The sequence below is a fragment of the Dendroctonus ponderosae genome, unplaced genomic scaffold, assembly GCF_020466585.1.
Source record: "Dendroctonus ponderosae isolate FM_Combo_2020 unplaced genomic scaffold, Dpon_F_20191213v2 Dpon_F_20191213_1, whole genome shotgun sequence".
NCBI classification, from domain to species: domain Eukaryota; kingdom Metazoa; phylum Arthropoda; class Insecta; order Coleoptera; family Curculionidae; genus Dendroctonus; species Dendroctonus ponderosae.
In genome coordinates, this window is record NW_026017110.1 from 17,217,804 (window position 1) to 17,231,388 (window position 13,585).

Consider the following 13,585-nt stretch of genomic DNA (forward strand, 5'->3'; position numbering starts at 1 on the left):
TGGTGGTTTACCCGGCGCAGCAACTCACAACATTGTTTGAGCTGCAAAAAGGCAGAGTGTAAGATTTAGCAGATAGTTTTAAAGTAAAATGGATTAAAAAACGTTATGCGAATACGATTATGAATGGCGAAAAGTTGAGGGTCGCAAGGAGTTCTTGAAGAAAAACCGAGTTCAGTGAATTTCCAAAAATAATTTTGTTTCTTCATTCTTTTATTTACATTTAGACTCAATTATGAAACTATAGTGATTTCTCCTAATTAAAATGTAATTAAAAGAATGTTTCAAACTAAATTTAAAGAATAAGCATTTTTATCAGAATTGAGATTTTTAGAACTTACAAGTTACGCAAAGTGGCAAAGTAAATAAAAAAATATTCCCAAAATGTGAGTCTTTTGATATTAAATTTTGAACATGAAGTTATGAACACATAAGTTCAGCAGTGTTTATCATAGACAAGTAGTAAAGGCGAACTAGAATATTTCGTGGTTTTTTCCATTTTTTTACTTACTTTCGATTCAGGATTTTTCGCAATCTTCAATTTTTTTTTATTTATTCGTTTTTAGTTATCTGAATAAAATTTTATTTTGGGGCGGTTAAGACTAAATAAAATAAGTCTAGTCCTCCACGTCCAGTTATAGAATTAAAAATATTTTTTAAATTTCTATCTTACTTTCTACTTACCATGGATTCTCTAACGTCTTTTTATTTTAGTAAAACAGTTAATTTTATCTGTAGGTTGTGTTTAACATTTGATAACTGGAAATATAACACATGTTTTCATCTTATCGAATAAATTTATTAAAAGGGATAATTAAAATCCTACATCATATTTTTATTTACTTTCGATGCAAGATTTTTCTCTAGTCTTATAACTTTTTTTTTTATAATTTTTTTTCTTTGAATGAAGTGCTTTATTGAAATACAAAACTATTGAAAATAATTAGACATATTTTCATACACATTCAGCAACTCAAAAAATGATGTATTTTTATCTTTCTTTCTAATTCTTAGACTTAACCAGCAGTTAGATAGAGGCTTGTTTTGTAAACAGTTTTTCGGGTTTTTAAATGTCCGAAAAACTCCAGAGGTTTCAAACCATGAGTGTTCTAAGCACCGAAATTGTTTCAATAGAATCGTCAAGTAACAAATAATTTTATGTGAATTTATCTGTTTGCTGTGAACAATCTGGATAAAGTTACATTTTGTATTGCATCCCGAAATCTTAAAACGTACAAGAATGTCGAAGACGTATAACATTTTCATTTCTTTCGAATCGTGTGTTGTATACTTATAATATAGCAAATAGACACAATATTAATTAAAAGAGTAGCGGAAAGCAGCATAAAGTAGCGATTTTATATTCGTACCACCCTAGAGTATGTAGAAAAATGTGCTTAAAAGACACAAATAGGTCAATTCAAGAATAGAGCATGTTTTGCCTGCATAGTAAGATTTCCGTGACAAATTATGAATATCTTTTGGTAAACTTTAGTGCTTACGTGCTGGAATCGTAATATCAAAGTTTTAATTAGGTATAATTTAATTTTTTTAATTGTAAAAAAATTTAGTTTCATTTTTTTTCAAATAATTTTCAGTCGAATTACAATAAAACTGACCCCATTTCACCATCTGCGAGAAGCGATAATTGAAAAACACCTATACGCAATGTATATTTGTAAAATCTAATTACATTGGCTTAGAAACCAAACATCCTTTAATTATGAAACGGTTTTGTCGATAAATTAAATTTAACAACTTTAATCTACCGAAAGATTTACAAGAGAGCTCATTGTGCAATAAGCAATTAAATGGAGATGCGGTACTGATAGTGTGCTCTCCAAAGACATTTTGATAAATGGACCTTACGAAACACGGTAGACTATGCGATGGTTGTCGAGTTTGATTAATAATACCAAAGCCTGGCCATTTGCATGCTAGAAAAATAGAAAAATTGTTTCCCGATTTAAGGCTTAAGTTTCTTATGTTCCTGTTGAGAAAAGTTGAGAGCGTCAGATAGCTGAAAAGCTAGAAAGAATCTACCTAATATAGAAATTGATGAGATTTGGTCACAAAAATGTACCGTTTTGTCGGAAAAAAGTTTTGCGCTCAATTTTCTTATGGTCCTGATAAAACTTGAGATAAGTTGACAAACTAGTGAGTTGAAAGAATCAAAAGTATAGAGGAAATATTCAAATTAGAATAAAACTTATATTTAAACAATATAAAGTAAAACCAGTATTCGTGGTGTAATCAGTGCATAAAAGAAAAGAAAGTCTATAGGAACAATGAAAAAATGTAATAATTTTATCCAAATACATTTGATGCAAAATGGACACAATTACTAAAATATAACAATAAAGTCATTAATAAAATTAATTGATTCATTCCCTAAAATGTTGTATTACATCGTCACAGATCCCACACCATCAAAAATAGCCGTTGATAATCATAATTAAAACGCTAAACACGTTTGGCTTAAAATAAATCGTGTATTTTATATGGACATCTTATCACGTACAAGACGGAAATCCCATAAATATCTAGTACATTAAAATAAAACCAGTACTAATAACTACTCTGGTTTAAATAGGGCCATCGGAGATTTCTATTTGCTTTTATGAGAAAGTTCAAGAAGTCAACAGAGTCATTAACTTAAACTATTAAACATACACACACCTATTTATAAACGTACTTATATATATGAGACGCAAGTGTCGCGAATCTTCTAATAATATATGCGAATATATTTGGCTATTATTGTCCAACAATGCCAATTTGACATAATCAACTAGTTTCCTTCTTAAATCAGGTGTTAGATCATTAAGACAATAAACTGGGATCCAACGGACGAAATGTACAAGTTGTAGGCTTCAAGTTCACATATATTAATTACATAAATATCAAATAAATATGCATACTGGAACATTAAAAAGAAAGAACCCACGTAATTCAAGTCCGGAAAGTCACGTATGCTTAAGTTTTGCTACTGTTGTGTTTTGGTAAACGAGATCTTTTGGCAAATCTTGTGTATACACACTGAAAGTGAATTTCACTTGTCGTTTTCTATACCTACTTTCTGGAAAGATAAATTATTTTCCTGTCCAAAGGGGATATTTATGTAAAACATAGTTGAATTTTATTACTTTTAGAATGTAGCATTCATATTATTAGGCACGATGATTTATGAATAGAGCAATTGCTGTGGAAAGGTGGAACTGTATGGAGAAAAATGTAAATTGGCAAAGACATTTCATGTTTGGTATTGTTTTGAGATTTATGCAAATTTACGGAAGTTTGCTTTTCTATCGAAAATATGTTTGCAATCTCAGTTTGAAATATTTCTGCAAAAAAATTAATAAATGCCGGTTTGGTGGGAACCACACAAAGACATTATTTCGCACAGAAAATATGTTTTAAAGTTCTTTCAGTGTTGGTAGAAGTTTAGTGAAAATCAATGCTAGTTTCGCGCCAATTGGACAATAAAGCCTAGTTTTCAGTTTTTAATGTAAATATTGAGCCACCTAGTCAATATAATGCACGATTTCCACCACATGAAGTAAATAAACCGGTTTAAGTTCATATTAGTGCACCTAGTTTTGTCGCAAAAAGTGCAAATGATTACGGTTTAGTGTAAATATTTGCTAATCTTGCAGTGGAAACTGCGGTAAATGCGATTTTCCTGCAATGTTTGCAAACCTAAGTGTGGAAGGCATGACCAATTTTCTAGTTTTCAACAACTAAAGTGCCAATTTAGGTAAAAAAATGTCTAAAAATTTTACTTCTATCACAAGTAATTAAAGCGTTTCTAGATGCCAGTGGTAAATTGGTCAAATTGATGTGCGTTTTGCGCTAATTTGCCTACGTAATAATAATAGGATAATTTTGGTTAAGTTTTCAGTATTTCATACGGGAAATGACTCGATGCAAGTCTAATTGATTTCTACTTTAGCACCTAAAGAACAATTTACTACGTGAAAACATTTACGATTGTCGCAATTGTAACCGACATACAAGGTGATTCTTCAGTTAGAAATGTCTAATAAAACTCAATTAACAAAAAAAGTGTGTGCGACGCTCATACAAAAAAGGTTCCATTAACTTCTTACGTGGTTTCAACGGTTTTCCAGGTATGAGCAAAGGCTGAACCTTAGCAATCGTGTTCATTTTCATATTTTTGTTACTAACTTATCAAAGGTCAAAAATTCCTGAAAAAACTTTATTAGCAAAATACATTTGAGCTGCGCTCTTGCGACAAAGCGATATCAACATAGAACTTCCAACGCCTATAATTCCAAGCTTTTTAAGTGGGTTTTTCAATAAATTATGCATTGAATGATGTTTTCGTCTGTTGATGTTCGTTCGTTTCTATACTTACTCTTCTCTTTGTCCAGCATTTCAAAAATCTTTTTCCTCGGTTATGTTGGCTAAAATATTTCTTCTTCTATTGGCTAATTGTTCTAAAATTGTTAGCAATCTAAAAATTTAATTTACTTGAAAGAAACTTAAAGGGCGCAGTCGTGCGGATCTATCTTCGAGTTCGATTATGGAACATATATTGATATATCGGGATACTACTTCAAATATCCGTACTTTATAATTAAAACTATTATTTAAATATATTTTAATTCAATTTAAAATACGGATAATTTTGATGTTTGATGATGTTACTGCTTTTATATTTTAACACCTTTTTTGCTAATGTTGCCATTTGTTAGGGAAACACGTTGCCGATAAAAAAGATTTAGAAAAATTGATACCAAAGTGAGTAACTCAAATCAACCTCCCAAACCTCATCGACACAAAAACCTCAAATCAACGTTTAAAGAAGTGCATAACAAGTGTTTTATTCCACTAATTTTGCAGGTCATTTTTCTTTAAGAGAATCAACCATTCACAAAATCGTTAATGTACAAAGTGTATAAGTAGTGAAAATTGGAAAACGCTACAAAATCCTACGGTTTTTTTTAAAGCAGTAAAAAGTGCTTTCGAAACAATCATAAAATATAGGACAACATAAACGACAAAAAAGTGTCAGTTGTGTGCATGGGAGTTGCACTGTCAGATATTTATATTATACAATTGCATCATTCAAAAAAATCTACTAAATCATCTAGTTAGTGAATTTTTATATTGTTTTCCTTAATAAAATACCTAAATTCTGATTGAAACTAACCCATCTCATAATACATTTTGTATCCATGATATTCGAATTCGAGCAAATTCAAAAACGTACCAACTTCCACTTCACAAATTAATTTAGAAGCATGAATGAGTCCAGCGAAATGTTTTTGGCATTATTAGCAAGTTCTTTTTAGGGCTGCGGGACGTTTCCCAAATATTGTACTCGCCCTGTTCATTTCCCGTTGTAACCGCCATTTTTTAATCAAAAAGTAGTCTGGGCCGATTTATTATCGACCCTGTGTGCCCTCAAAAGACATACAAGTCTCGTCAAACAACCAATTTCCAAGCGATGATAAGAACGCACAGATGAGATGAAAGCATTGAACTTCCACTCGAAAGTTATGGGGCATAAAAATCAAGTAGATCTGTACAAGTAGAGATGTATTTGGCTTACTTTTTAAATCAGAGACAACTTGACATGATTTCGGTTTACTTAGAGGGAGCGTTTTTACATGAAAAATTGAACGGTGTGATAAGTTCAAAATACGAGTAATAATAGCGAAAAACATTTTCAATGAAATCATTCTGAGACAGAAAAAAAGTATTAAAACTTTGAATTTTTAATAGCTATTTATTCTAATCCCATTATTCACATGGAAAATGACAACATTTATAATGGATAAATAAATAGTCATCTATCGCTTGCAGGTATTTGGTTGGTTCAATTAAATTCGCCAAATAAATGTAACTTAAACATTCGAAACAAGTTCACGAGCGCAGAGCTTTTATTGAGGAATTTAGTACTTATTCTTAATTACATCGGAAAACAATTTATTGGCAATGTTAATTTAGACAATTTGTGATGTTTTAATTCCGCTTGATGCTAGGACATTTCGTGGAATACATTTCAAGGGAAAAGGCCCAGTTATTTACCTAACAAGGCAGGGAATTCATTGTTTTCTCGTACTCAACTGCATTTAGTTGATTGAACCGGCTCGATGCTGAGATGGATCAGCATGAAATGCAGTTTTAAACTAAATTTTCCTTAACAAATTCAATGACAAAAAGAATTACTTCTTCATACATTTTGAAGTGATAAATCTTACACAATCGGTTCCATGTTGTAATACCGTGTTTCAAGTAATATATCAATGAAATCAATGGTTTCTTTTAAATTATATAAGTATATTTAAGGCGATTTTGTTATTACAATAAAGCCAGAAATAAACTCTTAATTTGCGGCAAGCATTTTTCCAACAGAATGACCATTAAACCTAGTTAAATAAGCCAACAAACAAACACAATGTATTGTTGTCTATACAACGATCTTCGGGGTTTTAGAGATTTAATTTTTAACCCGCAATTATTTTCGAAAACTCTAACATCTAATCAATACTCTATTGTCATTTATCAACAATACTCAAACTATAATTTAATCAAGCAATGCCTCACGCGAAAGAAATTATGTACACGATTGGCGTGTAATCCGAAATAAAAGTTTTCCAGATAAGTGAACGGCCAGTCGTTTAAAGGCGCTTATTATTTCTTACAGGATAAACGTTATCTCTTACCTAATGGAAGATTTCTACATTGAGCTCCAAATGCAGTTGATGGTTAATAGCGATTGTAGATCAGAGGTTTTAAAATTTTATATAAAAAATAGTATATAAGTAAGTAAGTAACATATATTTTTTATACGTAACTCGGCAACATTTTGTCATCAAAAAGTAAACAAATTTTTACAGTAAATTCTGCAATAAAAAATAAGTTAGTATGATGAATAGTATAGACTTTAAACTAATAGACTAAACTTTGGATAAAGCCTTGTTTAATCACACGAAGTAAGAGATTCACACGAAACGAGTGGAGAACAAAAAAATTAATTAAAAATTTGTATGATGCTTTATTTGAATAATTTTCATTTGAACTGTAAACGCTTGTGGGCAAATGTGACTTCTTCTGTATAATGCTAGCAAAAAACAGGACAATAACGCTGATGGCATTCGTCCCGACAAACTAGGGATGGGGCATCAATTCTATAACATCGAAAGGTAATATCGATGTTAAGGAAACATCGATTTCGACAAAATTTCAAATTGATTAACTTAAACTTAAACAATGCATTTTGCAGCATGCAAACAACGCGGAGCTGAAATTGATGAAGAAATATTTGAAAAAATTGTGGCAAACTGTAATGATGAAGATGAAGAACATGAAAATGACTAAGAAACTTGAGAATTATTTTACTTAAATTTACAAAAAAACTTCTGCTACTAGTATTATCAAACTACAAATGTTATGTTGTTTTATGAAAATGATTTAATAAAAATATCAACTCAACACTTTTCGCTTTTGTTAACTTTCTAATGACATTCAAATTGAATTTTTTCGAGACAAACAAACTGTATTCCCAACAATAATTTAATTTTTTCTAGATGACTTCTACTTTCTTGTACCAAAAATCAGATTAGGTACATATGTATATTGGCATAAATGGACAAAATGCATTTTGCAAGTCCTATTATATTTGATAAAACATTTATTATTTAAAAATTTGCAGTTCAATTTGGTAAATGGCGTCTTGTAAGACATTTAATACCGAGTTCATTGTCAAAAGCTTAAATTTACAAAAACTTGCTAGCTGTCCGCGAAAAACAAAGATTTAGTAAAACAAGATAAAAACAAGCCTTATGCGAGCGATTGTCTACATGAAGAAACATCATCATTTAATTAAAACAAATTTTTTTTATAATATATATATTTCAATTTTAACTGGCGTGCGTTTGACAGGGTTTTATGAGAAAAAAGTGATGATCTGATTTCTCTAAAATTTGGACAACCTTTCTTTGAATTGCGTACAATCTTCCATACTATAAATACAGTAAGAATTAGAAACTCGGACATTTTAACAGATAATTGTACATAAAAGTATGCGGTTTCTCAGTTTTTCTGTATACCATTTTAACTTGACCAATTTCTAACAAATTTACTTTAATTATTTCAATTAATTTCCAGTTCATTCCAAACACAACATTAACCACAACGTTACAATTTTGATCCACTGATACAAACCGCGTATATGAGACTCTTTACTCTATCAAAATGAGTGAAAGGCTATTATTATAAAAATGAGTAAAAGGCACTTGAAATTATTTTTTGTCGTTGTAAATGCTCAAATATGTATAATTTTTAAATAGTGGGGTTGCGTAATATTCGTTTTTCCAAAAAAATTCACGCTATACTTTTTTTGGTGGTGGTTCAACGTGTTTTGTAATTTTTTTTTCATTAAAAATTTTAAACGATTTTTATTTTGTCTAATTTATTTGGAGTTTATTTGGCGAGATTTTTATTTAATTGTCACAGTATTCAAACATCTCATCACTCTCTATAAGATCATACATGTATTCAGATTTTTTTCAAACACTACGCGTTTCGTCATAATTACAAATTTACCAATTTATTATACAGCAACTGCAAATATGGCCCTAATTTTTGGTTTGACTGGCAAGATCTTCAGAATTCAGCCACATAATCAGACTTTTCATTGGAAATAAATTTAATCGATAGCTATCTAGCAACTTTTTCCAGCACTCTCAACATTTAAAAATATTGCCGTTTTGTCCGCTACATTACTTGATTTTTTGGGGCAATTTATAAAACGTTTTTTCAATTGACCAGCGTATTACGTTGTGAAATGAATTTAAGCAGAGATCGTTAATTGCCCCGGATTCTCTATTACGCACCCCACAGAAAGTAAAAACAAATAAATAAAATTTGTCATTATTTTATTAGGTGCATAAATAAATAGCTGATTGTGCCAAGCCTCGTTACTAAAAATACCTTGAGAAACAATTACTAGACCTATTAGGTCGTACTTCAAAAAATTCTTAGAAAGCCTAAAAGTGAGCTGGAGACATTTTTGAACGTAACCGAAGATATTGAAGAAAATATAAATCACAGGTTCAAGGCAAGCTACGCGATTGTTTGTATGAAGAAGCATCAACACACATTTAATTAGAATCATGTTGTTCAAAATATCGTATGTATACAAAACCATGTGCATAATGTGCAGTTAACCAATGCGTTTTTCTCAATAAGACCGAATTAACTAGAAAAAAAACGGAAAAAAAGCTCAGTTACTTGCTGTGAACAAACCGAAGAAAAATGATACCAAAATAAAAAAAATGTTCAAAGACGTTAAATTAAGAAAAAATTTTCGTTTCGTAAAACATTTCGCAACATTACTATAACCGGTTTTCCTTTGCGAACATCTCCATTAAAAAGTATCCGTAAACCGACGATAAAAAACATGTTGAAATTAGAAGACTAGAATGGCGCCTTTTTATATTCAAAACTTTCAATAACTAGACGACAAACTGTCTACTTAATTATCAATAATAACAAAATAAATTGTCCTTGCGTAAAAAACATCAGCATTTTATCTTTAACGGTCCTTGACAATCTTTGGTGAATTATTTAACCGTTCTTTCGCAAGCACTCAAGCACACTTGGGCTTATCTCGATTTGAGAATTGACAAAATTAATCCTGCCTGCGGTCATTCTGAATGAAAGCAGACACTAATCGACAGTACAATATAAGCAAAAAATAATCATGAAACATACCTTTCCCTGCATAATCAGTCTGATTGTTAATGTGACATTTGGGTCATCATTTATATGTTGCTTATCCAAGTCCATGGTTATTTGGCTAGGGGATTTCAGGGTGGTGGAAAGGTGCTGTGTATTTTGTTCTGCAAATAAATAAGGTAAGTATAAATAGGTGAAACTACTTGTTAAATAAAGCAGGTTTTTAATATAGGACCGGGGCCAAATCTATGTATATAAGCTGAGGGGAAATGCAAATGAATAAACATTCGTATTTTCAATGTTTATTAACAAAAAAATCCGATCGGGCTTGGGATTTGACTAAGCTAAAAGTGATCAATTTATGCCATTTGAACTTTACACAGCTGGAACTAATGGAGTACTTTGGGGCCGCCCGAAAAATGTACGTAAATAAATCGAGGAAATTAAAGTAACATATTTATATCAACAGACCCTTACTCATTAAGTTAAATTAAGTATCATGATATTACAGTTAGATCAAGCATTTTGGCACTCATTCAAGATGAGCATTCATATTTTCTTTTGAGAGAGAGAGACATGCACCATTCGAATTGAAACTGCTTATTTTCTCATCCACTAAACTAAACCGCAGCATTAAGGGGCTTTAATGCGGCTGTAAACTAAAGTAGTAAATTAAAATAAACTGCGTTTTTGGTAACTACATGCAGTCAAAAAACCAGGGGACTAACTGAACATAATACAAAAACAAATTAAGTAAGCTTTTTATATTATAATTTGACAGATTTAGAATGCGCCTTTCAATATTCTCTAAACTATTAGGCTGAGAATTTATACATAAAGTCCAATGGAGTTGTTCCGGTAAATTATGAGGCCGATCAAGTGTAGTCTGATCAACTGTTCGTCAACATTAGGTCCCAAAACGTGACGTCAGGCAGCAAATGAGGGACATCTTTAATTAAATCGCACGTGTTCCATCACTTAGGTACAGCTGATTGCCGTTGACAGCTCAGCCAGCTGTCACAAGGGACTTCCATATTAACATATCAATCTAGCAACACTGTATTAAAAGCGGTATCTTCTTTTATGTCCTTGAAATACTTGAATAAAAGAGCCCTTTGTCTTATATTGTATCAACATAATCAGTTTTGTGTTATGAACCACTTTTGTATGTTATTAATTAGGTCGCAAGAGTTAATAAAATGTCAAATGACAATAAACCTATAAGCACTTCCCGACCTTCTTGTGGCGTTTCGCCCTGACCAAACAATTTTTACGTGACGTAACGTTGAAGACGAGTTGATCAAACTGTATCTATGTTGCATGCACTAATCAATCAGCCTCAAACTAGTCTAATAGACTTTTTTGGAAATCGTGTATATGTATATGAGATGTTGATGATTTTTTCGACTTGAACATCAAAGCTGTAATCTAAGTTTTTTGTTATTCATGGATTTTCGCTTCTTTTGCCTGGTTTATTGGACTTTTCTAAATTTTACCTCCATTACGCCGTCAGATTTAAGGGCCATTTCTAAATATAATTATTTTTTCAAAACTCCGTTTTTCATATCAACGTTTTCATCCCCATTCCTAAATCGAAATTCATTAGCAGGTATGTAGCAGACTTTTCTCTCACATTATAACTTGGTTACAATATTTCGAAATTTGACTTCAATTCCACATTTGTAGCTTGAAAATGCCGAATCTAGATTTTATCCATAAAGCTTATGCAAGATGGAACTCCACCACATGCTTACTTATATTATTAGAGATTATTCCAAATCTTTGGATTTCCCGTCTAAGAATTTGGGTGACCATTCAATTTCCGGACTTAGAACCTCTGAATTTTTCGTTTTCAACTGAAGGTCTCTCAGAAACCGTTGTGTAAAGTGCACCATTGCCAATGGTGATCACTTTTAACACAAACCTTTAATAAATATTAGGTATTTTACTTGTTTTATTACTTTAAATATTACATAATCTGTCCCATTTTAAGTTGAGAGTGTTATTAAAATCTAGTGTTCGTTGAATGAATTAAGAATACTTATGTAGAAATAACTGTTCTGTTAAGTTTTGACATAAATTTAATGTTACACATATAGGGTGAACATTTTTAAATCTAAATGTCTTTAAAGTTGGTCGCAAGTTCTATGAGCAACGCTTAAATTGCAACTGATATTTTTCCAAATATCTTCAAAAAGTAGAAACACAGTGTAGATTTAGCAATAAATGTGAGAGATTTTCCGGCCTGTCACTGTGACAACGGTTTGGCATCATGGTGGTATCCTTTGCTATTTTATGGAAAAGGGGTAATTTGAATGTGTGGAAAGTGGTCGAAAACCGAATTTATATCGCTTAAAAACACCATTAAGAAAACCTGTTAATAAAAATATAATCTATAAGGTGAGCACTGATGGGCCTAAATATTACCAAATCCATTGTTTACGATACACTCAATTTAGCCTAAATCGAAGTTAGCCATTAAGTTTTGGACACCATGTACGGTATGTACATTATGTTTAGAATAATTTTCTACCAATAAACACTTTCCTAGTTGAGAAAAATTTGGATAACTTGATTAATGAAAAAGTTCAACTACATAATTAGCGACTACACCAATGCGAATTTTTAATAATGGTAGCATGGAATATGGAACATTCCTGCAGCAGGCAGAAGGCTAACATTACGAGGAAAACAGGTAAAGGCAATAGAAGCAGCTTAAGCCGATGTTTGCAACTCATTGCCATTTATGGAAATTCTGTATTGATACATTAATCATTGTAGCTAGAAATTCAGTCGTTCGTCACGAAATAGCCATATTTTACCGTAGAAGCATAGATATTTTTTCCACATTTTTATATTCCGATTGAAGAGATATTAAAAGCTAAGTTTTCAATTTCAGATTGACTAATGTAGATTAGATCCTGAAGTACATTGTTGGTATAAATATACTATTCAAACCAACGCCGTTGAGACTAGATGCAGCATTAAGGATAAATAAAACAAGTTCCGAATGAAACAATTGATTTTGCCAAAGGTGATGAGGCCCAGAGCATCTAGATGTTTGCACGTGTCACTTGAATTCCGTTGTCGATTACCTTGCATGCATTAATTTATTTTTAAATAGTCTCTATTTTTGGCCTCTTCTTGGTACTCGGACGAAACAAAAAGCAAGACAAACGAGCCGCAAATCTCGACCAAGCACACTTGAAATGCACAAAACACTGAACAAACCTGCACCTAACCAAGCATTTTCTGTCGGGCAAAATCAATGGAAATGCTGAAGCGAGGCACTCAAACTAATCTCTACTGCAACTTAATCTAGCTAAACTACGAAAATCACTGGAAGAACTTACAAGAAAATCGTTTTTTTCTATACTAAATGGATTGTATTTTGGAGGAGCTTGCCGACGCGATGTTACCAATCACACGTGCTTCAGACGACAATGTTGCCAACGTCTAAATTGATACGCATGTGCTATGGGAATATGAAAATAGCCACAGGCGACAGGGTGGCCATGACAACGAATAAAATGCTAGACATGTGCTCTCTGATCGAACGTCACTGTCGATATGCCAACATTCTATCATGGTGCAACGGCCATTCAACTGCTTGTCACTTTGATACATTTTTTTCTTGTTACTTTTAAGCAGCAACTGTTAGTTTGACGGATATTTACCAGAGGGTAATTGGTAAAGATGGCCAGACAATGTTTTTTAAGACGGAAAGGCAGCGGTTCGACTCTATATTTAAAAAATAAGGTAATTATCTAGATCTGCTCCATTTCGTTTTCTTACTAAAATCTGTGACGGAAATGTCGTTTTCGGTTACAATTTAAATCTTTTGTTTTGGAAACGGCGCTTGACAAAACAATGTAGA

The 13,585-nt window shown here is 31.8% G+C and overlaps 1 protein-coding gene across 9 annotated transcripts in view; it reads right to left on the minus strand.

The window, feature by feature from the left end:
• LOC109534913 (poly(rC)-binding protein 3) overlaps positions 1 to 13,585 on the minus strand; it is a 169,966-nt gene that overhangs the window by 28,709 nt on the left and 127,672 nt on the right. For 5 of the 9 annotated variants that reach the window (XM_048660905.1, XM_048660902.1, XM_048660904.1 and 2 more), the window contains exon 4: positions 9,745 to 9,872. In XM_048660905.1, coding sequence (XP_048516862.1) covers positions 9,745 to 9,872 — 128 coding nt within the window. The other 4 variants (XM_048660901.1, XM_048660900.1, XM_048660903.1 and 1 more) reach the window with 4 other exon arrangements.